The sequence below is a fragment of the Cynoglossus semilaevis genome, chromosome 19, assembly GCF_000523025.1.
Source record: "Cynoglossus semilaevis isolate Cse_v1.0 chromosome 19, Cse_v1.0, whole genome shotgun sequence".
In the NCBI taxonomy this organism is placed as follows: Eukaryota; Metazoa; Chordata; class Actinopteri; order Pleuronectiformes; family Cynoglossidae; genus Cynoglossus; species Cynoglossus semilaevis.
Window position 1 is genome coordinate 6057072 of NC_024325.1, and position 25012 is coordinate 6082083.

Consider the following 25012-nt stretch of genomic DNA (forward strand, 5'->3'; position numbering starts at 1 on the left):
TGATGTATAATATACTGCTGTCAGCCAGTGTGTGGTATGTACCACTGTGTACCTGTCTTTTACACACTCACACAGAAGCTCAGTCCATCAGAAGTCATAGAAAGCAGGGCAGTAGCCCGTCACTGAGGATTGAGTTGTGCTCCTTTTAGATACACATACATATTCCATGTGCCCTAGGACTAATGAACTGAGCTGATGATGGAAATGTTACACAGAAGGTGTGATGTTATTATGACACGTGAAAGATTTACAATTCATTTAAATACTGTGTCCGACATTTATTCTGCTCATTCTGTGCAATATCTTGGGGGTAAATATTCCAACACACATATGAACAATGTTTTTTTTTTTCTTTAGCAATGGCTCAAGCACCTGATAAGCATTCTCAGTAAATAAAAACACATCAAGTTCAAAGAGGTCTTGATCTTAAAAACAGCAAAATAAAACCGTTTTACTTTTTCTAAGGATTTATATAAAACATTTTTTCCCCACCTCTGGTTAATCAGTGAACAAGTGAGTCCAGTAAACCATGCTGGGTGACTTCCACAGTGCAAATAAAATACAATTCGGTCCACATTACTCATATTGTTTGTTTCACAGGGTACTTACAGATTCAAATCCAAACCAAAAAGAGTCAGCTGATTGTTCAGAAGTGCTTGGGTTGTGGCTGGTCCAGTTTTGGCTGCAAAGACGAGATGTGAGGCCGCGGTTGTTCTGTCCACTCCTCATGCATCACAGTGCAATTGGCTATTCCATGCCATTCCGCAGCATCTGATTGGCTGCGATAAGCATGACGCTAATGATGAAAGCCATAGCGAAGGCGCAGATCAGGCTTTTCCTGACACATGTCTGACGATTTTTCTTCTTGGGATGAACTGAAAGAATAAATACAAAGAGAATAGGTAAAAAGTTACATCCTGCTGGACATCCTTTGGTTCTACAGCAACAGATAGTTACAAAGATAATTTACTTCTTAATTTTATCCAGGATTAATTTCCCTCCTGATGTACCTCTGGAAATAGTCAGGCTTCTGGGTGGAAATATTTATCAGGAACAAATAAACCCACTAGGTGGCACTAATCATTTAATTTTGACCTTTATTGATCCCACACTTAAAATTCTTGTGTTAATAGCAGATCTGCTGGAATAGGCTGCCCCCCCGTGGAGGTGCTAAGTATGTGTTGGTTCCTCTAATAATTTTTTTCTAAGTATGTTTTACCTGCCAAGGAAGGAAGTGAAGGTGAATGACAGGAGAGCAGCTCAGGGTTAGCTCAACTTTAGAGCAGACTGAATTTTGTACATAATAAATCCATAAAGAAAATATTTTTGGTGTCACTAAATGGAATCCTCAGAAAGCTGGGGTGTGACTGGAGCAGCACATTATCCAATTAGCATAATTATTTTCTAATCACATGTTGACAAAGGTGTACTGCTACTAATGATAATATACAATAACAAAAGAGCTGTGAGCTATATTTATACAAAACAACAAAATATATATGTACATACGCTGTATATAATCAAAACTATTTGTAGTTGCCTGACACTGCAACAGTTCCATACAATGGAGTGGACATTTATCTACAAAGTAGATAAAGCTAAAACAACTTCACTGCTCTATTCTATAAACACAAACCCAGTAAACTTTTTTTCTGTGTCTCTTATTTGTTCGGGCTTACATCCCCCAAAGAGACAATCTGTGGGGATTTAAAAGAAATTTTAGGTAAACAGAGAAACACTCTTCCTGCAGCAAAAGCAACAGCCAAAAGTTTCCTCTCATTCGACCTCAGTTGTTTGGATTCACATACAGCATCCGTAAATTAAGTCAGAGCTTTGTTGTAGATCTAAGTGGAATTTTAACACTGCTGGAGACCCACTGGAGGGGGAGAGGGTGGAAGCAGGCTTGGAAGAAGAGAGTTGAGGATAAGAAGGAGGATAATCTCTCCATTAGAGGCTAGATTTACCATCTCTTCATCTCCACCCCTCTGTGTCACTGCACAGCAAACTGCTTTCTTGACACCAGAAACTCTGTGAAAAACAATGTCTGTCAAGTCAGCAGAGCTCTAACCCATTCTTTAGCTTCTTTTCTCCTCCTGCCCCTACAATTCTCCATTTCCTCCTATCTGTCTCGTTTTATTGTGTCCTGAGACTGCAGGCCAGCACCCGACGGATTCATTAGGACATTTCTGGCTTTCTGGCACATTTGATTGATCACAGCAAGGAGACAGTTTTCAACTGCACCACAACTGGCTCACGGTCAGTTTTGGAAAGATAAATGTGTTTTTTATGTAAAGAAAATGTATTTTTTCATATGTTTTCCGCCAAGTCCTACCACATCAGTCCATTATTTAGAGCATAAGCGTACACATCTATCAGTGATAACTAATGAGAGGCAGCGCCATAGCACTGGACTTTTAAACAGGAAGAGGTGCTGGAAACCTCTGTCATATTTTCCTGTTCATCATTTCATTAATAATTTATGTAAACAAAATAATATTTTGGTGCACATAACAGCTGATTTTATTAAATAATTATACTTATGACAAAACAGTAAAGGTGAGTTACAAATGCTAAATAATATCAAAGGGACACATCATCAGCGAGTGCTGCCTATTTGAATGCATCTTAAGAATCTAGTCGATAATTTGAAAAGTAATACAAAGTTTTGTTTGTCTTTAACTGGGGTCCACAGTCCCTAGGTGGTCTGCAGTCAGCTTTTAGCCATCACTTATTTTCATTTCCACATCCATGTTAAAAACAAAACAGTGTATTAAATACCTTGAATTATGATCAACATGAAATTTACAGACAATATTGATGCTGGTATTGGAACCAAACTGGCATGTGGCCAGTGTATGTAGTAGAGGATCTTTATCTCTCCACCTTAAAAACAACCCCCGCTCTACATTAAAGTAGAGTTAAGTACAGAAATACATCAATGATTAATTACTAACTTATGTGTAAATAATGTCTCAAATATGTTCATATTAATTAAATTGAATACATCCAATAGTCACACATATTGTAAAAATACTACATTGTAAATGCAATTATTCTTGGACATAATGAGCCTTAACTATGGACAGTAGACTTCCTTATTTCTGGATTGTGTTGAAGCCACTCGAGCCTGGTCAGTACGCACCTGCATCAGTGCTGCTCCTCGATCTTAGCGCAGTGACATTGACCTTAAAACATTTCATTTTAATTTAATACAAGTTTTAAATCTGTTTAGTGGAGTATGACCTTTCCCTCAAAATCATCACTGCAGTTACAAGTGCCCTGATGGTGGTCGCAGTCTAGGAGACATTGGTCATTATCGTTTGAATTAGCTAATTGAATTTAGGGTTTTGACCTTGAAATTTGTCGTGGGAAGTGATTCAAAGAGCGTTCCTCACAGCGACATTTATTGAGAGCATCAGAGATACTCAGTTCTATTTCCTCCGGAAGAATCCAGATGGAGCTTTTGTTTGTCGGGTGTACAGCAGCGTAAAAATGTGGTGCATATTAAAAGACCAGAGTGGAAAAGAAATAAAACAGGGGGAAATACTGATGTTTCCTATTCTTAAAATCAGTTACTGACTTAGCAGTTTTAAAACCAAGCCCAGAATATTAAACTGGGGAGTTTCCTAACTGTGGTTTAACACTGGTGCAAAGTCTGACTCCCAGTGATATGACCTATACTGTACACAATAATATCCATCACAATAATTATTTTGACTGATTTTCCTTATGTGATAAAGTGAAGGTGTACTGTTTGTCTTTGAGAACTCTATAGTTCACCTACAGGAGGCTACGGGCAAACTGAGCTCAAAGGAATTGGTCTGGATATTTTTCAAAGCAACTTTCTTTTGTTCCTTGCTGACAATTATAAATAAAGGTCAGTGCGACTCCCAATAACTGTGCCGAGACAAACTTTGAGCCTCTTTGTCTTTTTTGACGTTTCCATCCAGCTAGTAAAGAAACAGGATGGGAAAACAACTAAATAGATACCTACATTTAAGATTCTATTGGTTTATCGACTGGCATATGGTTTTTGTTAAGATTTCAATTCAAATCAGAGTAAATTTAATTTTATTTCATTTAAGGTTTATTGCTAATTTCATAACATTAAAGTATATATACTACTTTACTATAGCATTTAGTAGTAATTTGATTAATGGCAATGGTGGTGGTATATATTATTAATTAATATTAATTACTTAAGATTGTCTTTGTATATAGAATTATTTTAACCAGTGTATCCAGTGTAACCAGTGGCAGTAATACCAACTGATGTGTAATTGCGAACATTGAAGCCCAAAAAGAAGTAGTGAACAATGCAAGTGGAAGATAAACTGTAAATAACACGTTTCCAAAATTATTATTTTTGGTTTCAAGGAAGACAATTTTAAGATTTTTAAAGATTAGTTTGTAAGTGTTTCTTAAATTCTAAGTTTTTATTGCAACGTGAAATAGTGTAAGGCTTATATGCAGTACATTCACTGGGCTTGAAAGCTGGATGCAGTACTAGCTCTTGGGAAATAATAATAATAATAAAACAGTTTTAGATTCAGGTAAAACAATATCATTGATCTGTACACTCAAATTTTAGACTGGGGCATTTAAAAAGATGTTTACAGCACCCCCTGTGGACAAGCTGCACATTTATTGTCTCCGTGGCCTGCCTTTAATGTGTAAGGTAGAAAATGTAAGCAGCCTCTTGGCTACAGGTCAACCCTCTTTTGCACGTAAATATGAGAACTTTATTGATCTGTGAAGGTCCTGGCAAAAGAAAAGAAAATACAACGGAAGAATGTCACAGAGGTTGGCTGTGGTGGGCCGTTGACAAATGACTGTAGGACAAACATTGTTTTTACATTACATTCTGCAGATGCTCACCTCCCTCGTACTCAGGGCAGTTCCCTGAGTTCTCGTTGAGGCTCTCCTCCTCAGTGATGATGATGTTCTCTATGTCCTTCATTGTCAGGTGGTCCCGGAAGGCGTGGAAGAGCACCTGCTTTAGCTCATCCAGAGACATCTGCTGCATGTCAAACTGCAGGGGGCACACACACACACACACATACACGCAGAGATCAATGTATAGACAGAAATTCAACACACTGGCTCCAATTCGGACACATTTAGAAGACATGAATGAGGTGTGAAATGTGCAGTGGTGGTAGAAAAATCTTGGCTTCTGAAAAACATTGCCATATAGTACATGTGTCATGTATAGGGTAGAGTGTGTAACCAGGAAAGGTGTGAGCTGATATGGAACTGCGTTATGATTTCCTGCTAACAACAGGTCCTATTTCCAGGTTGATGAATAATTAGGCATGTGTGTCTGTGCGTGTGTGTAAAAACAGAATAGAATTATTTGGTGAAGAGTTATCCAGGATCCATTTTTTAAAGCCTAGAGCCACCACAAACTCATCATATCCCTTTCTGTCTGTAAATCAAATCCAAAGGCAATTTACAAAAACATGTGCATGCGCACACACAGATGCTTAGCAACTACAGTATGTCTGAATTTATATCTGACATAACCAGTCACTTGCTTTGACACAACAGATGGACACATGGAGGCAAAGAGGGGCCGACGGAGAGTCAAAGAAGAGATGAGAGGAAAGGGAAGAATGGAGAGGACAGGAAATCGAGGGAACACAGATGGAGAAGACAGAACTGGCAGACAATAGTAGTCGGAACATAAAAGAGTTGCGACTGGGAAGGAGGGTTGCTCATTTCAGCAAGGGGACGCTAATCTGGCTGGTGCTTAATTGCTCTGCTTGCCGAAAGCTGAGCATTACGGCCCCCAGCCCTGATAAAACAACAACTGTTTACTTGAGTGAAACAGCTGACGATTGCTGTGGAAGTTATACGTTGGTTCAGTTTTATTGCTTCCCCTAAATAATTGGTTAGCTTATATATTGCAGTTTTTAAAAAGTGATGTCAAGTAAGTAGTACTAGTCTTGAACAGGGCTTCTTTCTCCAGAGCCTACTTTGTGATGACGTATACATGGGCCAGCAGATCAGGTCGCATTACTTGACAGAGCTAAGTGTATTACTAAATGTTAAGTGTTTTAAGTGCATCGCAAAATCTGGATAATGAGAGGTAAGAGGAAGCAGGTGTAAGAGCTGCACTTTTTAAAAGTCAAGCTATTCCATCATTTTCAGTTTGTCTCAGTCAAAGGTCTAAATATCAAAAGTACACACTTTAAATGTGTGAAAGCAGCAAAACGCATTTTCTTTTTAAAGAAATTCGCCATGCAAAGAAAATGTGATTCACTTTCAAAATAAATGTATTTCATGGCGATCGAACGATGCATAAAATGTGGTTGAATAAATTGTAGCTGTGTAATAATCCTGATTAATCATGAGTATAAGTATATGATTTTTTTTCTATATACTGTTTTGCTAGAACACAACAGAAAGATAAATAATCACACATAGAAACACATGTTCTAGACCTGTTCTAATTTGTGACCAATCCACATGATGGGATTATTGAAATAGAAAAATGTCAATAAAAACAGTTTTCCATAGTTGGTAGTTGGTAGTCATTACTATTCATCTTGACTTGCAGAAAGAGTAGCGAGTTTCATTCAACACTCCGCAATCTTTTGTCCTCAACAATATTAATCAGTCTACAGTCGCTCGCAATTCATTTGACTATTGTGTCAGTCATCTTGTCAACTGTAGACTTAATTACTACCCAGTGCTCAGTGAGGCGCTCTGATCCAAGCCAGGCGTCTGACCTGAAGTTGAAGCCTCCACAAATGCATGCTGGGAGTTCAGAATGTATTTTAAGCGCAAGGTTCTTGCATGAAACTAAGTATTTTTTCTCTCAGTTTGTGCAAAATGTTTTAGAGCAACGATAAGTGGACGGACTGTGGACTTATTGGAAAAACAGTGCATGTCATTGTGCTCATGCAATACAATTTTAATCTGATTAATTTCACACATTACGTTACAGGAATCATGTGTTAGAGATTTTTAAATTTTTAAATAAGTAAGTAAGCTGTTACACTTCCTAAGCAAATTGCTCAACAGCACTACAGACTGTAGAAATGGGGCAATATTTAAACAAAAACATTTTGCCTGTTAACATAGTCAAATATTACTATAAGTACAATGCCAGTCCAACAAAAAATTGCTTCATTAGCTGACATTACATATTATAGAATATATTAACTAAAATAATTATGGTGAATCATTCTTGTCCAAATGTTCACTGGAGGCCTCCCATCCATTCATACAGATCCCCAGATTTTATTGTTTCTCACTGAAATAAAAACAACACAGAGACACATACATCCACTCACACTCATGATAAAATGGCCATTCTACATACAGAAACAGTTACATTACCAACCTATTTACTGCGTCTGTATGAGTTAATGTGCAGCAATAAAACGTGAAAAAAATGTGATTTCAATCTAACCAGAAAGAGCCGACTGCTGCCTCTTCCTGTGATTTATATTGTAATTATGCACACATTCGTGTGCAGACATACACACGCACACACACAAAGAGGAAATTTGTGTCATTGCAGTGAGTTATAATAATTTGCGTCAGACACCTGATCAAGTAGGCTAGTTCAAAAGGCTCTTTCTCTGAGAATTCCTCGGGTTCTTTGCTGTTTCACATACGTTTTTGAATCATCTTTTTAAAATACTTTTTTCTTAAAAATGCATTTCTAATACAAGTGTGTAGTCCATTTTACATTTTCATTGTTCAGTGACTATTTTAAACAGTTTCTGGTTTGACTTTTAGTTACAATTTAGTATTTGTCAACCCTCTCTCGCTCTCAACACACACACACACACACACACACACATATATATATATATATATATGTATATATATATATATTATAGTTTGACCAATGACTACACCACAGATTTTGGTGAAAAGCGATTTTGGTGAATGGACGAGAGGGGAAATCAAGGTATGCAAAACAAAGATTTAAATGTCATTGTTTTTGATTATTTAAGAAATAATCAAAAACAATAAAGTTCTTATTCTTCACTGTATAACAATCAACATCCATTTTTTCATCCATTCATTTTGATTTTTCAACTCTAACACGAAGAGTGGAAAAAAAAAACCAAGATAAACATTTTCCAGCTGCCTATGGCTGAACTGTACACAGTGCCGTGACCAAAAGCACTGTGAAGTTCCATGACACACATATATATATATATAAGGGAAACAATTTTTATCCAAGGAACTGATATGACTCATGTGACCTTGGATGTCACTCTAGGTGAGAGGAGAGTTAAAGGCTTTTGACTGTGAGCTGCTTGATTTCTGCTCTTTTTTTGGGCAATGCACACATCTGCTTTCAGTGGGAAAATGGTTTAAAAAAATTCTGGTCTGCAGCCATGTACAGACAAGATGACAGCTCAGGACAGGAACATGAGGATGGTATCACACTGCTGTCTGGACCGTGCATGTGTGGAGTTTTGGGAGTGGGTGTGGGTGAGGGGCTGCTACCTCTTAGAAAAACCGGCAGAGAGAAATTCCCCTCCTGCCTCTGAAGGACATCCACACAAACGCAGGCACACACGAGGATGATGTGGAGATAATGACTCAAGTGGCTGTCTTTTATGCAATTAAGTGAATCTGTGGTGTGTCTGCATTTGGGTGTGGGTACATGTGCATGGGTGTGTGTGTGTGTGTGCACACTGAAATAAACCATAAGTCCAGGAGCAGTGAACGGTGACATACAAGGAGAGCCAGCTCACATCAATCAGAGGAACAGGTGTTTTCAAACCAACCGTCCTTCCTAGCTTACTTTCTTTGTCGCCTCACAGCTCAGACTTCTTTCACCTGTCGACCACCTGCTTTGTCTCCTGACCCCATTTTATTAAAGGTCACTCCAAGTGACAACCTGCAAGTTTTGTTTTCTGTCTTCGCCACTTTTGGGCTTTTTTTTCCCAACCATTTCTTTTTCATTTTACACCGGGTGTCAAGGTCACACATTCAGGTTCATATGCAGCTTCTGCTTCTCTATTGGAAGCCACTCAGCGCTCCCCAAAATGGCTGCTTTTCTGTTGGATCTGTGCAGGCTATAATGGACATGACTCTCTCCACACTGTGGTCACACACGGACCTGCTGTTATAAGATGTTATTTTTAACAAATGCTGCAGAAGCAAAAGCCCGGCTGAGATGAATTATAGATTAATTGGATCCTCAGAAACAGACTCAGTCCCAGAAGTTGCAGACGGTTTCTATTAGTGGGTTTAAAAAATTCTGTTATCGAAAGAAAATACTCAATGTAACAATGCACAATCCTGGTTTCTTTAAAGACACTGCTGTTAAAATAATTTCCCCCACAGTGCAACACTACGAACGAAACCTACCACCAAATGCTCGAGCATTATGCAACAGAGTGACAACACATTCTCGTCTACATTTAGCAATGGTGGTCATGAGGTTGAACATTGCAGACTGTATCAACAAATGTAGTGACGGGCCTGTCGTTGGCATCGAACTACATAATTCTGTCCTTCTTCTGTTGTGTCCAGGTTCTGATTCCAGGGACAACACTAACAGCTGGTAAACACAGAAAGAGAGAAAAAAAAAAAAACAAGACCAGATGCTTGTCCACTACATTAGAAAGCTGCTCTGGATGTTGTGTGGTGCAGAAACTGAAATGACCAGACAGACGGGTTTTTACATCAGAGACAAAAGAGAGACATTTTAGAAAATAAAACGTCCTTCTTGTTTTTTGCAGCTGTAGTGCTTGTGAACCAAATGTCCTCCATTTGGATAAAATGATTGTCTGGGACTGACATCAGTATTCAACCCATACACACTCACGCATTTGGAAAACTAATTTTCGACTCTTGTACCCGATATACAGTCGTTCTGAACTGATGGAACACAGTTAGTGTAAAGGTATCTGACAGTGGTTGTTGTCTTCTCTTATGAACGTGCTGCGTTGATCAGTTCTGCTGTGTCATAATTGCACTAAAAATGGATGTAGACATGAAATGTGGTAGAAAAGGCTGAGGTGTGCAGTAATTAATCCAGCCAGCAGGGTGTATGACCTAGTATTTGGAACTCACATCATCAAGGTTATTTTTTTATGTATTTTAATGAATCATGGGTTCTGTAAACAACAATTAGCAATAGTGTGGTTACAGACTAGACCTGGGCTGCAGTGCTGCTTATAATACCTAAAGTTTGTGGATTAGAAAAAACACCTGGAGCTTTGAGGCCATTAGCTCCACACCTCGGGTTTGTAGTAGTTTAAAGTTTTGTTTATGACTTTGATAAAGGAACAGGCTACACCAGCTGTCAGATCACAGGAGAGTATTAACTAATCTGCAGAATAAAGACTTAAATTTAACATTATTTTAATTATACCTGTGGTCTTAACACATAGTTATGGTGTTAAAACTGTGGTTCAGGGGCGCTAAGGGCAGCTGTGTTGACCTACACCAAAAAACAAAATAAAATAAAATATAGCAGGCACAAAATATCTCCAGATAAATATTGTATATAATTAACGATCAAAGCAGTTTTGATGTCTGTGTTTCAACGTTCATTTTCACTAACAATTTGATGTGTGTTGCTAGTGTCATCTTTTGGTCCACTTTTGTCACATCGTGGCATATGACAGCTGTATCTATCACTGGACTAAAATAAACAACCTCAGACTACTGCAAATTCATACCACTTAACAAGTCAATATGAGTATTCTACTCTTTGTTTAACGACACATCTCTACACATCACCAATTTAATACTGAATATGCAGCATCCAATGAACGGCTCAGGGTTACATCTATATTTAGGTTATATGTGACAGAAATGCATTGATAATAAAATAATGGTATAACTATGTAAGGTTTAAAGGTGTTGTTTATACACACTGTCTTGGACACCAATTAAATGTGAAGGGAAAATAACTGCATTTCTCCACTGTGGCTTAATGTGCAGCAGGAGACTTGGTGTTTTCATTTTTCTACTGTAATGGACTGGGTCTCAGCATAAATGTGGTGACTTGGTGTATAATGGATTTTCAAAGCTGATATCTAAATATCCCCTAAGGTTTCGCTCTGATCTGGGGTGAGTGTGAAAATAAACAGCGAAGCAAAAAAAAAAAAAAATAGATAGAATAGATATTTCAAATGCAGGGACAAATTTATTTCAGACGCAGACAAATGCATTCTGGTTTGAATGCAATGTAAATACATACACTTGATGTCACCATCAGCCTCCTCAATGAAGCCCATCATTATACACCTGACTGTGCGGGGAGATTACCTGAACTGAGTCAGCCTGCTTCTCCTGCATCTTTCCCTTTTCAGCACAATGACTCCCCCTCTCTGCCTGTCTCCCTCTGAGGTCTGTAAATGACTCTCGTCTCTCTCTCTGTCCCTCTTTGTCTCTCTTTCTCTCCCCTCAGTCACATTTCCTTCCACCACTTCTCTACCTTTTTTTTACTTTCAACTCTGTGTTTTTTAGCTCTCTGTTTTTTTATTCCCTGCTGCTCACCCTCCCTCTCATCTCTTGTTTTTCTGTCTGTTCTCTTGGTCCGTCTCTATCTACAGCATGTGCGAGGTGGACATTTTAAATCGCCCATGAAATGCACACTGTGCGTGACCTTCATGACTCACACTCTCTTGTACCTTTTCTTTCATTTTCTCCCATTCTTTTCCTCTGTGGTTAACACTTATATTGTTGTATCTCTATGTGGGGCACCCCCCTCTCCTCCTTGCTCTGCCACTACTGCACCGTTTCCTTCTGCTCATATTATATTGTCTCCTTTCCCTCACCAGTCTCTCATCTTTCTCCAAGCCTTGCAGCCTTTCATACACTAAATCCTGTTTTTACGATAGAAAAACGTTTGTGTTTTTTTCTCTCTACAAACAATGAATGGATTAATAAGGAAACCTTTTTTTTTACACACCTATTTTTTTCCTCCCAAATCAAATTGATTGAGTCATCAAATCCACAGATGTGCCAGGAACTGCACAAAAATAGACATTTTCTGAATCCACACATTCCCTCAAAGCTAATTGTAAATTTAGATACGGGCAAATTAATATTGCATCAAAATATAATATAAAATATAGGGCTATATGTTCTAGAACTACGCTGCTTTTTCAAGAGCCACAGAATGTGAACATCATCACAAGTTCAATTTCCCTTCTTTTTCTGCAGTTATACCTTTATTGTTAACGACAAGTGTTAAGTTTGGAATGTGCCGTAAACACACACACACACATTTATGCTGAGTTATTCTTAAGTGGAGCCCAAGGACAGAGGTGTTCTACTTTAACTGCTGTCATCTGTGATCCACCAGGCTGATGAAATAGAGTTGATTAACCACCAATCAGCTCCCACTCCTCTACTGGAGCATCCATTAGCCAATATTCAAAATACCATAACCCTACATTGGATCAGTGGATTGGAAAAGTCTGATCTGAGGAACGTTTTTCCTCCATCCAAACTCTGTTGCAAATTCCCACTATCTCAGTTTCATATTCTACCTAAGAGGCATGTAATTCTGTGAGAAAAAAAAAGAGTTCTCTCTAACAGTTCTAAAAAAGACTCACACAAAGTATGTAGATGCAGCTTTAATCACCACAGAGCCCAGTTTGGAAACTAGTAAGCTTCAACTTTCAGACTTTTTTTTTTCCACAAAATGGTGCATCCCTGCAAATCTTTATTATGGTAATATCTCCTGCAACACAGTGAAACATAAACACACATAGACACAAAACCAAAACATTCACACACACACACACACAGACACACATGCAGAAACACACTTAATTCTCAGCAGGTCTATTTTCCTTCAGGGTCCTGAGTTGAAAGAAAAAATAGACTCTCTGTTTGACAGGGAAAAGAAAAAGCAGGCGGGGGGGCACAAAAGTGTGTGTAGGAGTGTGTTTGTGTATGTGCGTGTCTGTGCCAGCTTTAAGCAACAACTGGGGCTGTACTGTAGGAAGTGAGGTTTGTTCTTAGTGCTGGCAATCACAGATGGAGGAACAGGAAGTCAGAGGAGATGAAAAGGATAAAGTGATGAATTATGGGGAGGCTGATGTGATTGATGAGGGCGATTGATTGTTGCCAGCTCAAACAACGAAGAACTGATTCTCACCTGCCAAAAGATGTTGTCGATGGTGTTGCCCAGAAATCCTTCTCTGTTGTCGGATGACAGCAGCTTTGGCCCCAGTATTGTCATAAACTCCTCGAAGTCCACCTGGCCGTCCCCTGCAGGCACACACACACACACATGACGGAGGACAAAGAAAAACAGTGAGAAAATAAAGTTGGATACTGGGAGAGGGAAGTTGGCAGACCAGTGCTAATGCATTTTATGAGGAAGTTTATCTTTCTGCAAAAAAAAAAACAAAGGAAAGTGCAGTGAAGCAGATAAACAGATGGATGTGCGCTCATCTGTGCATCAAGACCACCGTCGAAGTCAGGTGTGTGTCTGGCATTTACGACATGGTGAGAATTAGGGACTTTAGGGGAATTTTAATTCAATGATTACACCTTATGCATAATGCATTCTACTTCTTTATTACAATCAACGGCCTGTGTCCCATGGAATTAATGCTCAGTCTCCATGGCAGCGTGCCTCATGAGCCACATTACAACAAAGACTTATCTAAACAGCCACTATTGGAATTAGCAACAGTTTAGCCAGTTATCCAGTGTTTGTTTTATGGTGTGCCATTACAAGGGGCACAATTAAAAGACATCATTATGAGTCCCAGTGCTGCTGTGTTTGTACCACTGAAGAGATAACATTTGCTTTATGGGTTTGTTGAAATGTCCTCGTCGGAAAACTAATCAGTGAGCTCATGTTTATTCACTGCTGCAGAGGAAATCTGCCCTTCTGACATTTGGATCAATTCCCCTCCATTTTAAATGTGATCTGACCAATGACGCTGTATTTATCTAAAACGGGGAGGGGCTTAATGATTGTCCGCAGGGAGAATTTCAAAAATACCATTTATGATTGTCTCTGCTCTTCAAAGAACAATAAATAACTGCTATAAAACCACAAGTCACATTCACATGCTATGATATATAAAAAGCAATTCATTCATAGAATTAAATGAAGAACATTGTACTAAGTGATGTCTAACACGGAGAGGAGTACGAACGAGCAAATTCACAGCAGGTCAGTAGTATGTAACGATAATCATGTCGAAGCTGCTGGAGTTGCCTCTTAACCTACCATCATGTATTCACTTTGAGGAGACCAGTCAAAGGTTATCATTTAGCCCTGTGTGGTTTCATATGATCTAAGATGATAAAACACCACACAGCTGCAACTAAACACTGACTCTCACACTTCATCACAATTCCGTTCAATGTAGAGATTTCCATTCATTTAGATCTTGGTTCTCCAACCATATACAGTATAGCAGGCTCCGCTCCTGCTGTAGAGACCTGTCTCTCCACCCCGGCTGCCTTCATTGTGTCATACACCTCTCCTCCATCACTCTGTCAGTCTGCCCCTCTCCTTCACCTCTTTTGTTGTGTTGGCTGTTGCTTTGGATGGCTGAGTGCAGCTGTTTCAACTCATCCACCTTCATTTTCTCTACTCTCTGTACCTTCACCTTTCCGACGACCTCCTTGTGTGCACACATGTACTCAGTGTTGCATTTACCGGCTTTGATTGCTCTTATCTACAGTATAAATTTCCGACTCTGCGACTCCTCCTCCACCTGCTCCCTGCTGTCACCGCAGATTAAATGTCACCCTCAAACTCCAGTCGCTGATACTGAGTTTGTCTCCTAGTTAACTAACTGTCTATTCAATGTGTACAATATGCATGGATGAAACTTAACTTCAACTTTACTGGAGTGTTGGGTACATCGGGTCCTTATTTGGACAATCACTTTAAGGTCATTTAAAAAAAATATCGACTCATTTACATTTTCCCGGGTGATGTAGACAATAGAAACCAGAAGTTGGAGAAGGAACACAGAGTGTGCAGGATGTCAAACACGTGACAATAATTGACGTCCTTAAAAAAAACAGTTGTTCTGGGGAAAACCTTGAAGACCTTATCAGATACTGATAGGCCACTGACATATTGTCTCCCCACGGAGCAATGGCAGAGCTGCTCTCAGTTAGAGCGGCACTCGTGGGGGGAAAAGAAAAATGCGTTCAGCTCCTGCAGATCAGACCCAGCTGAGAGATCGACCAGTTTGTTTGTGATGAAGAGAGTGGGTAAATGTGAGTCCGCAGTGAATTTACAAGAACAGCTTTAGTTTAAGAAGCAGGAGCGTAAAGATTCTGTCTTCATTGCCCACAGGGCAGTTTATTTTTTGACAATTGACAAGCTGTTACTCCTAACAAGACAAGACTGTAATCTAAAATCCGATTTGGCCTGAAGGAAATGTCTCTTTTTGAGGCATCCTTTAACAGTGCGTTACATTTCATAAAAATAGGAAAATAAACCAATATTAATATTCATACAAATATGTGTCTGATGAATAATAAACAAAAACAAACAAACATCGCGCTCAGTTTTCTAACACTCATTTGTCCATGTATGAAAAGCTTGTTTTTCCACGTATTTTCTCAGTGAATGCACCAAACTGTGTGTCCTTATGTAGTGTCTTACCATCCATGTCCAGTCTCTGCATGATGATGGCCAGCTCCACTTCACTGGGCATGTAACCTAGGGAGCGCATGGCCATGCCCAGCTCCTGTTTGGAGATGAAACCATTCCCATCACGATCCAAGACACGAAATGCCTCGCGGATCTCTGCGTGACAAACACACAACTTATCACAATATGTTTGACCAATGACAAAACCACTGCACCACTGCTGTAATGCTTAAATGATAACAAGCCTCCAGTCACTAGGTGGCAGCAACTCATACAGTGGTTTGTACAGATAAAAATATGCATGACAGAAAATAATTGAGAACCACTGGACTAAACCAACAGAAGGTTTTTCTCTTGTCTTTATGGAAAATCATTTCAAGGAAGTGCATTTTCTCCATTTTACCGATGCTATTTTACACAGCACGAGCATAAAGTAGTAGTTGCCTTACAGCAAGAAGATCAATGGTTCGATTCCACGGGATTTGTGTCTGAGACATGCAGAATTAGGCCTGATGTTTACTCTTCCTTCCATTATTACATTGTTATTGGAGCTAATTTAACTTCCGACATTAATAAAGTGTGATTGCCATCGGCTTTGGTTGTTTACTACATTTAAAATGAGGTGTTCTCACTCCAACCTTTTCTTGTGTTTGTGCAAATAAGAATGGTGTTCCCTGGATAATTGCTCCCCAGGAGCAGTGACAGGAGATACTACAAATAGATCTACTAACCTCTTAGGGAGGGAGTTGAGGTGCACGGTTTTATGACACTACGGCTGAGCTTTTTTTCTCCTCCATTTCTTTTATGTTCAGCATGGTTTCCTTTGACCGTCGTCACAAATTCTTTTGTGGAGCCTAAAGCAGTTACACTCCATACTGTTGAGTCGTCATCAGTCAATGAATTGATTAGTTGTGTATTCTAAAGGTCACATCTAGTGACACACTCCTTATAGACTTGCAGGATATTTCCACCTGACTGCTTTCATTTTCTACACCACAGCTTCACTGCTTCGGATCAGCAGAATAAGAGTGTTTTTTTCGGATTTGATAGCGATAAAGCTTTTAAAAAAGCATAAAACATAAGTGAACTGCTCCAAGCAGTAGATAGAAATGTGAAAATTATGCAGAGTTTTGAAAGCCAGTGAGCCACATATTCCTCTACAGGTAGAAGAGCCAATAAGTATGGTGTCACAATCCGCAGACCGAATAAACAGTACTAGTTTTACATTTATTGCTTCTGCCACTGCACAGTTTGACATTAGTATAAAAACACAAAAACATTATTTTGTATTTGTCATTCAAGTTTATCACAGATTGTGACGTCAAAGACTGGGTCTGTTGAACGCAACTTGAAACAAACTTTTCCTTTACTTTTTGTTGTCTTCTGCTGCTACCTAGTGAAAATGTATTTGGTATTGGCACATTGTTTAGCAATGACAAATTATTTGGAGTAAATAAATAATAATGTTTCTAGTTTCTCAAGAAACTGAAAGTTGACAAATGACACAAAGAAAATGCAACATTACAGTGTTTGACAATGCATGCCATGTCATGAATTTGTGATAATGCCCCAAAAATGTCAGTTTGACAAGCATACAGTTAAACAGTTATTTTTCAGAAATAAAGCATTTCCAACAGGGCTATTAGTAAAAAGAGGTCAATAATATTAAATCAATGTGGCAGAACAAACTGTCTTAATCTGATGAAGAATATTCCACAGTGGCTTCCTTAAAAATAAATAAATAAATAAAACAGGGATGCAAACAAACAACACAGTGACCAGCCTAAGGGTCTTAATGGCTTTAAATAGAATGTTTGCAGCCATATAAATGGCTATAAAAAGAATTATATTAAAGAGAAAATTACATTCATATAACAATGTAAAACGTGAATGACAATCAAAAGGCAAACGTCTAATAGAGTTAAAAACTTTTAGTTTTAATCGTCACAAATTTGCCATGAAATCCAGGGACCAACTTTTAACCAGTGATGTTTAAGACCTGATTTGGCATAATTTAGTAATTATGTAAGTAATTAAGTATTCTACCAGTCAATGGTAACCAAGCTAATCTTGGGTGCACGTGTAAGTGATGTGGGAAAACTGTAGGGCTGTGGCATAAAGCCTAGAGAAAACCCACCCACAAGGGGCTCCCAGAAAGACCGTCTGTTACCACAGAGCATTCATCCACTCACCTTTTAGCTCTGAGGCAGGAACACCAACCCCAGTGGGCTTCTTCACTGTGTTTCATAATATTTATAGCATGTTTGCAGAAGGTGTCGGCATATTTAATGGTTTGAAGGGCTTATTGCAGTAAAGAGTAAATATATATTTGAGTATTGGTCAGTGGGCTGGAATTAATGTAAGACATGTTACGGACTGAATGTGTTAGATATAAATGGTAGAAATATAACTAAACTAGAAATAAATGTGCATAAACATATAGAATCTAGAAAACTACTTTTTCCACATTGGTCAACTTAAAATGTGCATATTTATCAGTAACTCATGAAGAAAGAAAATGATAAAATGTTTATCCTGTGTCTTTGTCCATTTAAAGTGTTATTCTGAATTGTAAAGTGTGAGCTCTCGGTGGCTGTCCTGTCAGGGAGAAAGACTAATCCATGAAATGAGATGAATGATTAACAGAGCGGTCTTGTAGATGATGCTCAAAGGTGCTTCCCCGCCACAGAATACTCTCAGCTTTACTATTAAATGAAAGTGCTGCGACCTTCCTGTCAGGCAAATAAAGGTGAGAGTGAACTCCCTCTTCCTTCCTCTCCGTCTCTGCCTCTCTCTCCTTGTTTGTACCATGTGTTTATATACTTATTGCCTTTTACAAATCCTGAGGGCCTGTCCCAATCTCTCTACACAACTCAATTACCACCAGTATTGCCAAGAGCATTTCCGACTCTCTCCTCCCACGTAGAGCGCTTCTCTTCTGACTTGAAAATGTAAGTAAACACAGGCATCTCACGAGGCCTCTATCTGTTTACGCTGCAGAATTGCAAACCAACAAGCACCTCAGAAGTCGCACTGCTCAATCACTAGCTAAAGGCTAGTCAGTTGGTGTGCACCATCAGAGCTGAGGTGCAAAGTGATCAAGGTAAAGTGAGGGGGACTGATTCGCTTTATCGACTCGAAGACCGCAGAGCCAGACTTTGCAAGTCTTTGTTCAACAACTTTTCACATTCGAATGCTTAATATTTCCGTGTTTTGTGGTAAAAAAGTAAGTCCCTTTTGTCTGGGATTTAGCAGAAATTCACTCAGAGGAATAATATCCAGCTAGACCGCTGAATTGAAAAATCACAATTTCAACAGGATGAATCCCTTTTCCTAACTTAAACAATGAATTTTACATGACATCCATTTCTCTCTCTCTCTTTCAGGCTGTTCATCATTAATATTCTTGTCCTGACATGCTGCTACTGCCTTCCTCGGTGTAATAAGATCGTCTCAGTTTTCTGTTTTCTTTTTCTTTTTTTTTTCTTGTCAGCCTTGGCAAAGCATGTGGGAAAAGTTAAGGGGCAACAATTCAATAACCACACCATACTGAACAAATCTGATTACAATAAAGATAAGAGAATTGAAGGATAATAAATAAAAAAACACAAACATAAATTGGCACATCAGGGCCTAATACTCTACAGAGAAACTGTGAGACTGGCTACAGTTCATACGGGCACAGTACAAAGCCTAAGCAGCGAACAACAAAACCTGATGAAGCCGTGATCGTCATGGTGCCCGACTTTAGTTACAGCTCCAATCTTAGCCTGTAAAACCTCCGCCACTCATAACCAGAGCCAAGCGGCGTGATTCCGTCCTCTCTCTATAAAGTGAGGATCAGAGCAGACCAGACTGGAAATGTGGGTGAGTGTGTGGCCTTGCAAAACAAAGTGAAATGTATTTGTATGCAGCTCAGCCGTGAGAGTACATTTTCAATAGGGTGAGAATGATCGAGCTGCTGATGCATTACTGTGCAACGTCTGCGTGTGTTTGTGCATCTAGGCGTATGTGGGTCCTGACTGTGTGTGACTTTTTATTACAAAGTCAACCCCTAAGGATTGTACATGTTCACTGTGTGACTGATGAAACAGACTTCCAGTGGCTGGAATGGTGGCAGTCTAACACGGGGTGATTAACTAGCCATCTATCTCCGCTAACAGATGATCCAAAGAGAACCTTCGGCATGACGCTGATGCGGGCTCAGACATTTTCAAATGCCGGCGGCCAAACACCAGGGTTTTCCGTTTCTGTTCATTTGGGAGTGGATCTGTTGCTCAAAGCAACTAGATAATGACTTATTATAATATTTGGATGTTTAGCATCCAAATATAATTTAGATAATAGGTTTAGAAAGATACGCAACTCCTATGACCTTCTGAGTGCCCTTCACAGACAGAGTCCAACCAGACCAGTGATCATTAGATGCTTCGGTCAGTGTGTAGAGTGTGCAGCTGAGTTGACTGCAGCCACTGCTTGAGAGAACTGGGTTGAATTGTGCACAGGGGACGGTGGATTAAAAGATTTATGCTACAAAGTACTTTATAGCAAAGCCTATTCATGCAAAATACAGCAGGCCGCATGTTTAAACATGACACAGAGACAGCAGCTCACTCTGCGCCTTCACTCCATAACAGGATTACTTGTTTTTCTTTGGACCTTACAAAACCGAACAATTTACAAAGTACATATATGTGTGTGAAATTATGTCAGGATTCACATCAGTAGATGTAAACCAAAAAGACTGCGGAAACATAAAACGTCTTTCTAACGACTCAACTTAAAGACAGAACAACTATTCTGACGCAGAACTCACCTTGATGTCGAGTTACGGTAAAACCTACCCTGGAGATCTTTCCAACAGCCTGCAGCTACCCATCACTGATTACTGCAGCTATTGCCAGTGAAGTTGAAGAAAAATCCAGAAGCACTCTATGCAGTGTAACGATTGTTGAGTTAAAGAGATTCAAGAAAACAACAATTATACAGTTTCCTGTTCCTGATCAAACCACCGGTTTACTTTTCAATATAAAGACCTGCTTGATAAAACAAACAGTCACTGCATTACTCCAACAGACACATATTTCTCACATCTTCCTATGGGTCTCTTGGCTAATTGACTGAATGGGGATCTCATCAGGATTACACATTTATCTAAGAATAAAGTCGAAGTTGTGTCGACAGGTATTTTATGACACCATCACATTGACAGAGGGCGACCTACACAGACACACGACCATGTAACTCACCATACTTCTCCCAGTCAGACGTTTAAATCTCAAGCAACTTTTTTAAACTTGGTCACCTAGGGAGCCAAATATTTTTTCCAGAAGTGGTGTAAAAAAAACTGGGCAACATGATAAATTTGAAATAACGTCGAGCTACATTCAGCAGACAGCCGATGTAAATTTCACGGTAAGACAGATTGAAAACTTGTGTTAGGATATAAATATTAACACACTGCTTTGGTAATTCATGCTTGATTCAATATATTTCACTTCTCTCCAGCACTGATGGAGCGAGTCCAGCGACTGATTCAATTTCCAAAGACCCATAATGGCAAGATGGAAAACCCTAACCCCAGGAGGACAGGGGAAATGTAAGAGCAATTTCAAGCAGTCAAACATTAATTGGTAAAGTGCAACTACACAATATACCCGGTACCCCCTCATATTTCCACCATCCACCACCAACACTTACCTCCCAGCTCCTCTGTGGAGAGGCTGGTGAGCTGGAAGGCTTCCCTGTCCTCCGTCAGGGAGTTGCTCAGGTAGTTGTCTGGATAGAGCAGCCCTGCTCGTACATGGTGGAATGGCATCTTCTCCCTGCAAATCACACACACAAAGAATTTATACTTAAACACCTTTGCATGACTGATTATGTTCTAAGACAAGAGAAGGATTTTTTCCCCTGTGTATAAGTTCCAGGCACAGCAGTGTGCACATGTGGCCTCAAGTGAAGAAAAGAGTGTTTCTTCCACTCAGGGGCGCCACTTGATTGTGTGAGAAGCCATTGTTTTTTTTTTTTGGAAGTGATTCACAGACAGAAATTATGTAATCAAATAATAATACACTGCTGTCACACAAATATTCCACTGTTATTGTGCAGCGTTATTATTCAGCAATCCTTCTCTCTTTCTTTTCCATTCTTCAGTCTGCTCTAAAGTCAAATGTACTTATGTACCGTGACATATGCTGTCTCTTTTTAAACTGCCAGATCTACTGACTTCATGACGCACCAGGCAAGACTAGATCTCCTTACAGCACCTCATCCAGAGACCTCCAGCCCTGACAGGGCATCAGTCAGCCACGGCTGCTGCTGCTGTGATATGACCAGAGAGATTCTCTGACGGGATTCAAGAGAGTCTTCTAAAAGGTTGTCCTATCATACTCTGTTACTTTGGTGATGAGCTTAATGTAATTTTCTCCCCAACAATGGATTTACTACAACTCAAGTGAGGACGAGAAGATAAGAAGGATAAGGAGAAGGTTTCCAAGAGGATTTTGTGAGAATAGAGCTGCCGGAAAGAGATTGGTTGATATGAGTGAGGATGTGTTTGTCACACCAAAATATAACAATATTTCCTTTCCTTTTCTGTGTCCTCTCCTCTCCTTTCCCGTCCTCTTCTCTCGTCTTGTCAGAGACCTAATCCAGTTTGAATCTTCAGGCCTCAGAAGAAAAAGGAACACAGAGTAGCTTAGAGACGAAGACAGTGCAGTGGGTAAAAGCTGTAGAATAGATGCAGGGCTGCTCTGGTGATCTGTAGAGGACACTGGGTCTGACAGTGTCAGTGTGTATGAGACATGGAGAGTGTCAGCAAGTGGTATGTGTGCAGAAAGGTGTGTGTGTGTGTGGGCAGCAGCAGCGTGTGTGTGTGTGTGTGTGTGCAGAACAATGTGTTTGTGCACAGAGTCAGTGACGCTATATTCTGCAGTCCATCTGTTTCTGCTACTCATCTAGTTTCACTTGTGATTAAACGTACCAGAGTCAGTGGAGTCACCGAGGCGAAATACTGCGTACCTGCTGTACTCTCATGTCTCAGAGACAGTGATGGAGTCACAGCCCCATACAAGGTGAATTCATTCAAAATTGAACCTGGAGAACCAGCTGTAGTTTGTCCTGGTAGTAACATATGTTACTTTCTAAACCACCGTCTGTCTTCGACACGACTGCTTTTTGTACATAATGATCACTTTAGGTCACGTCGACTGCTCTTGCGGAAATGACAGTCGCCATTTAGGCTGCTGTGAAGTGCATGTTAACATCAGAGAGATGCTGCGGCTGCAGTTGGTAGATTGAATTAATTTAGGATTTTATTAAATGAGCTGGTTGAAGCCATCAGTGTGGAGACTGACGAGCCTTAAACTGCATTTATCCTCAAGTGGCACCAGGTTTGTTTTACAACATGCATTGGTGCAGACGTCCTTGTTCATCACTTATTTATCTCAGCGGCAGATAAAAGTCATATCTTGGCCATAATAAAGAGAAGGGCAAACATTGGACAGAGAACGACTAGGACACGTTTATGGGACGGGAAGCAACAAAGCACACATGATGGATTTGCAGTGGTCCGACGAGCTGCGTATTAACCTAACTGTAATTAACATGAAACTAAAATGTATGGTTTGATTATTCTAATGTAACCATCATTGAATCCATCCATCCATCCATCCATTTTCATCCGCTTATCCGTTACCGGGTCGCGGGGGCAGCAGTCGCCACCCAAATCACATTGCACCGTACCAAACCTTCCTGCGGGTGGTGAGTCCACTGGAAGGTACCAACCGCCCTAACCGGGATTCGAACTTGCCCAGGAGGTGAACCCTGGGGTTCCACACCAATGACAGAGACATTGCCTCTGGGCCAAAGCGCCACCATCATTGAATTAAAATGAAAATATTTTAAAATGTTCAATTAGTGAAATGCAGGATCCATGTTTCCTCCATTGCTGAGGAAAAGTGTTTTGGGATTTGAGACAGAGAGTGAGAAGACATTTGAGACTGTTTTCACCCCACAATGCAAAAGCCAATATTTGTAAAAGTACAGAGTTGAAACAGTAGATATTGAATGGAATATCTGTAAAAGCATATATGGGAATTTTTGTAAAATAATACAAACTATAAATTAAAGCCGGATTAGGCAATTAATTACTTGGTACACAAATCCGACATATGATATGGAATTAATATGAGAATGTATTTTAACAGTCCATCTGCTCTCACACTTATTCTCATTACTGAAACACCCACTCACACATGATTAACAAGAAACAGCACACACTTCATACACACAAACCTAGTCGCACAATGGATTTTACTTTGTTCTGTTTTTTTTAATTACATTTTGGATTGTAGTTTTCTTCTATACAGACACTGGCTGTTGTTACAGGGATGGATATAAGAACAATGTCAAGAACAAAGTTTGGTGGGAACACTGCTTTGGACCGCTGATTAGACTCATGTCTGAGCTGAGGGTATCAAGAGGGGATGAAAGGGGCAGAATGAAAGTGGGTTGAATGACAGTGTTTGAACTGAGGGGTCACCTGCTGCACAGGGAGCCCTGTTTCAAGGCAGCAGCGCAGCAATCACAGCAAGTTTAAGCCCACGAAGAAGAAAAAGGTTGAGGAGAAGAAATGGGGGGCGACCCAGGCTGAGCCAAAGAACATCATTAAAATCATGTTTTATTCTCACCTCTCAACATCCTTGGAAATCCTACATGAGCACAATTGAAGTCTAAACTTGCATCATAAACAGTGCTGTGCATACGTTTTGTGTAGGTGCAGAACCAGAGGCCTTTTCACCAGCTGCCCTGCATGGGCACTTTGGTTGTTTATTTATGAATCAAGGAGTATAAATTTAATGCATTTTTTTTTTCAACACTATCCTTCAAGCTGTCAAAGGTTAGGCTGCCTCCCCAGTAAAAGGAGTCCTCTCCTCTGCAGCCTGGCTGCCACAGAAGGAACATTGTGGTGGATAGAAATGTTTTCTTAAAAAGTAAACAGCTTCTGGTTTTCTGCGTTTGCTTTAAATACTTAAAGCTGGACAGGAACCAATGTAACACAATTGTAAACCATTGCTTAAACCTTTACACGTTACTGTTCATTTGATACTAAATGAAAACAATTTCAGACAAACTGCAGTGTGTATCTATAACTTGAAAATAAATGTATAGACAACCAATGAAACATTTTTATGATTCTTTTTTAATGGATTTTAAATATTTTATTTAGTCAGGTCTCTTATTAAATTCATTGCATCCTGACCCACACAAATTACACACAAATAGAACTGGCACCACAGCTACAGCTTTTATTTTATCAAACGTGTTTATCCAAAGACCTATCTGAGATACACCGCTTCTGAAAGGTGGCCTGACAAACATCAAGATGAATCAAATTATTCTAGTTTTACTTTGAAGCACTTAAATGTCAGAAGTGTT

At 39.6% G+C, this 25012-nt stretch overlaps 1 protein-coding gene across 4 annotated transcripts in view; it reads right to left on the reverse strand.

Moving 5' to 3' along the window:
* Window positions 1-6: 6 nt before the first annotated feature.
* caln2 (calneuron 2) overlaps window positions 7-25012 on the reverse strand; it is a 36594-nt gene continuing 11588 nt past the window's right edge. For 3 of the 4 annotated variants that reach the window (XM_025065914.1, XM_025065913.1, XM_008332531.3), the window contains 5 exons: window positions 21275-21399; window positions 15587-15730; window positions 13100-13212; window positions 4879-5032; window positions 7-875 (listed from right to left, as the gene is read on the reverse strand). In XM_025065914.1, the coding sequence (XP_024921682.1) occupies window positions 748-875; window positions 4879-5032; window positions 13100-13212; window positions 15587-15730; window positions 21275-21392 (657 nt within the window). In that variant the 5' untranslated portion in view covers window positions 21393-21399 and the 3' untranslated portion in view covers window positions 7-747. Of the gene's footprint in view, window positions 876-2185; window positions 4762-4878; window positions 5033-13099; window positions 13213-15586; window positions 15731-21274; window positions 21400-25012 lie in introns of those variants that run through there. The other variant, XM_025065917.1, reaches the window with a different exon arrangement.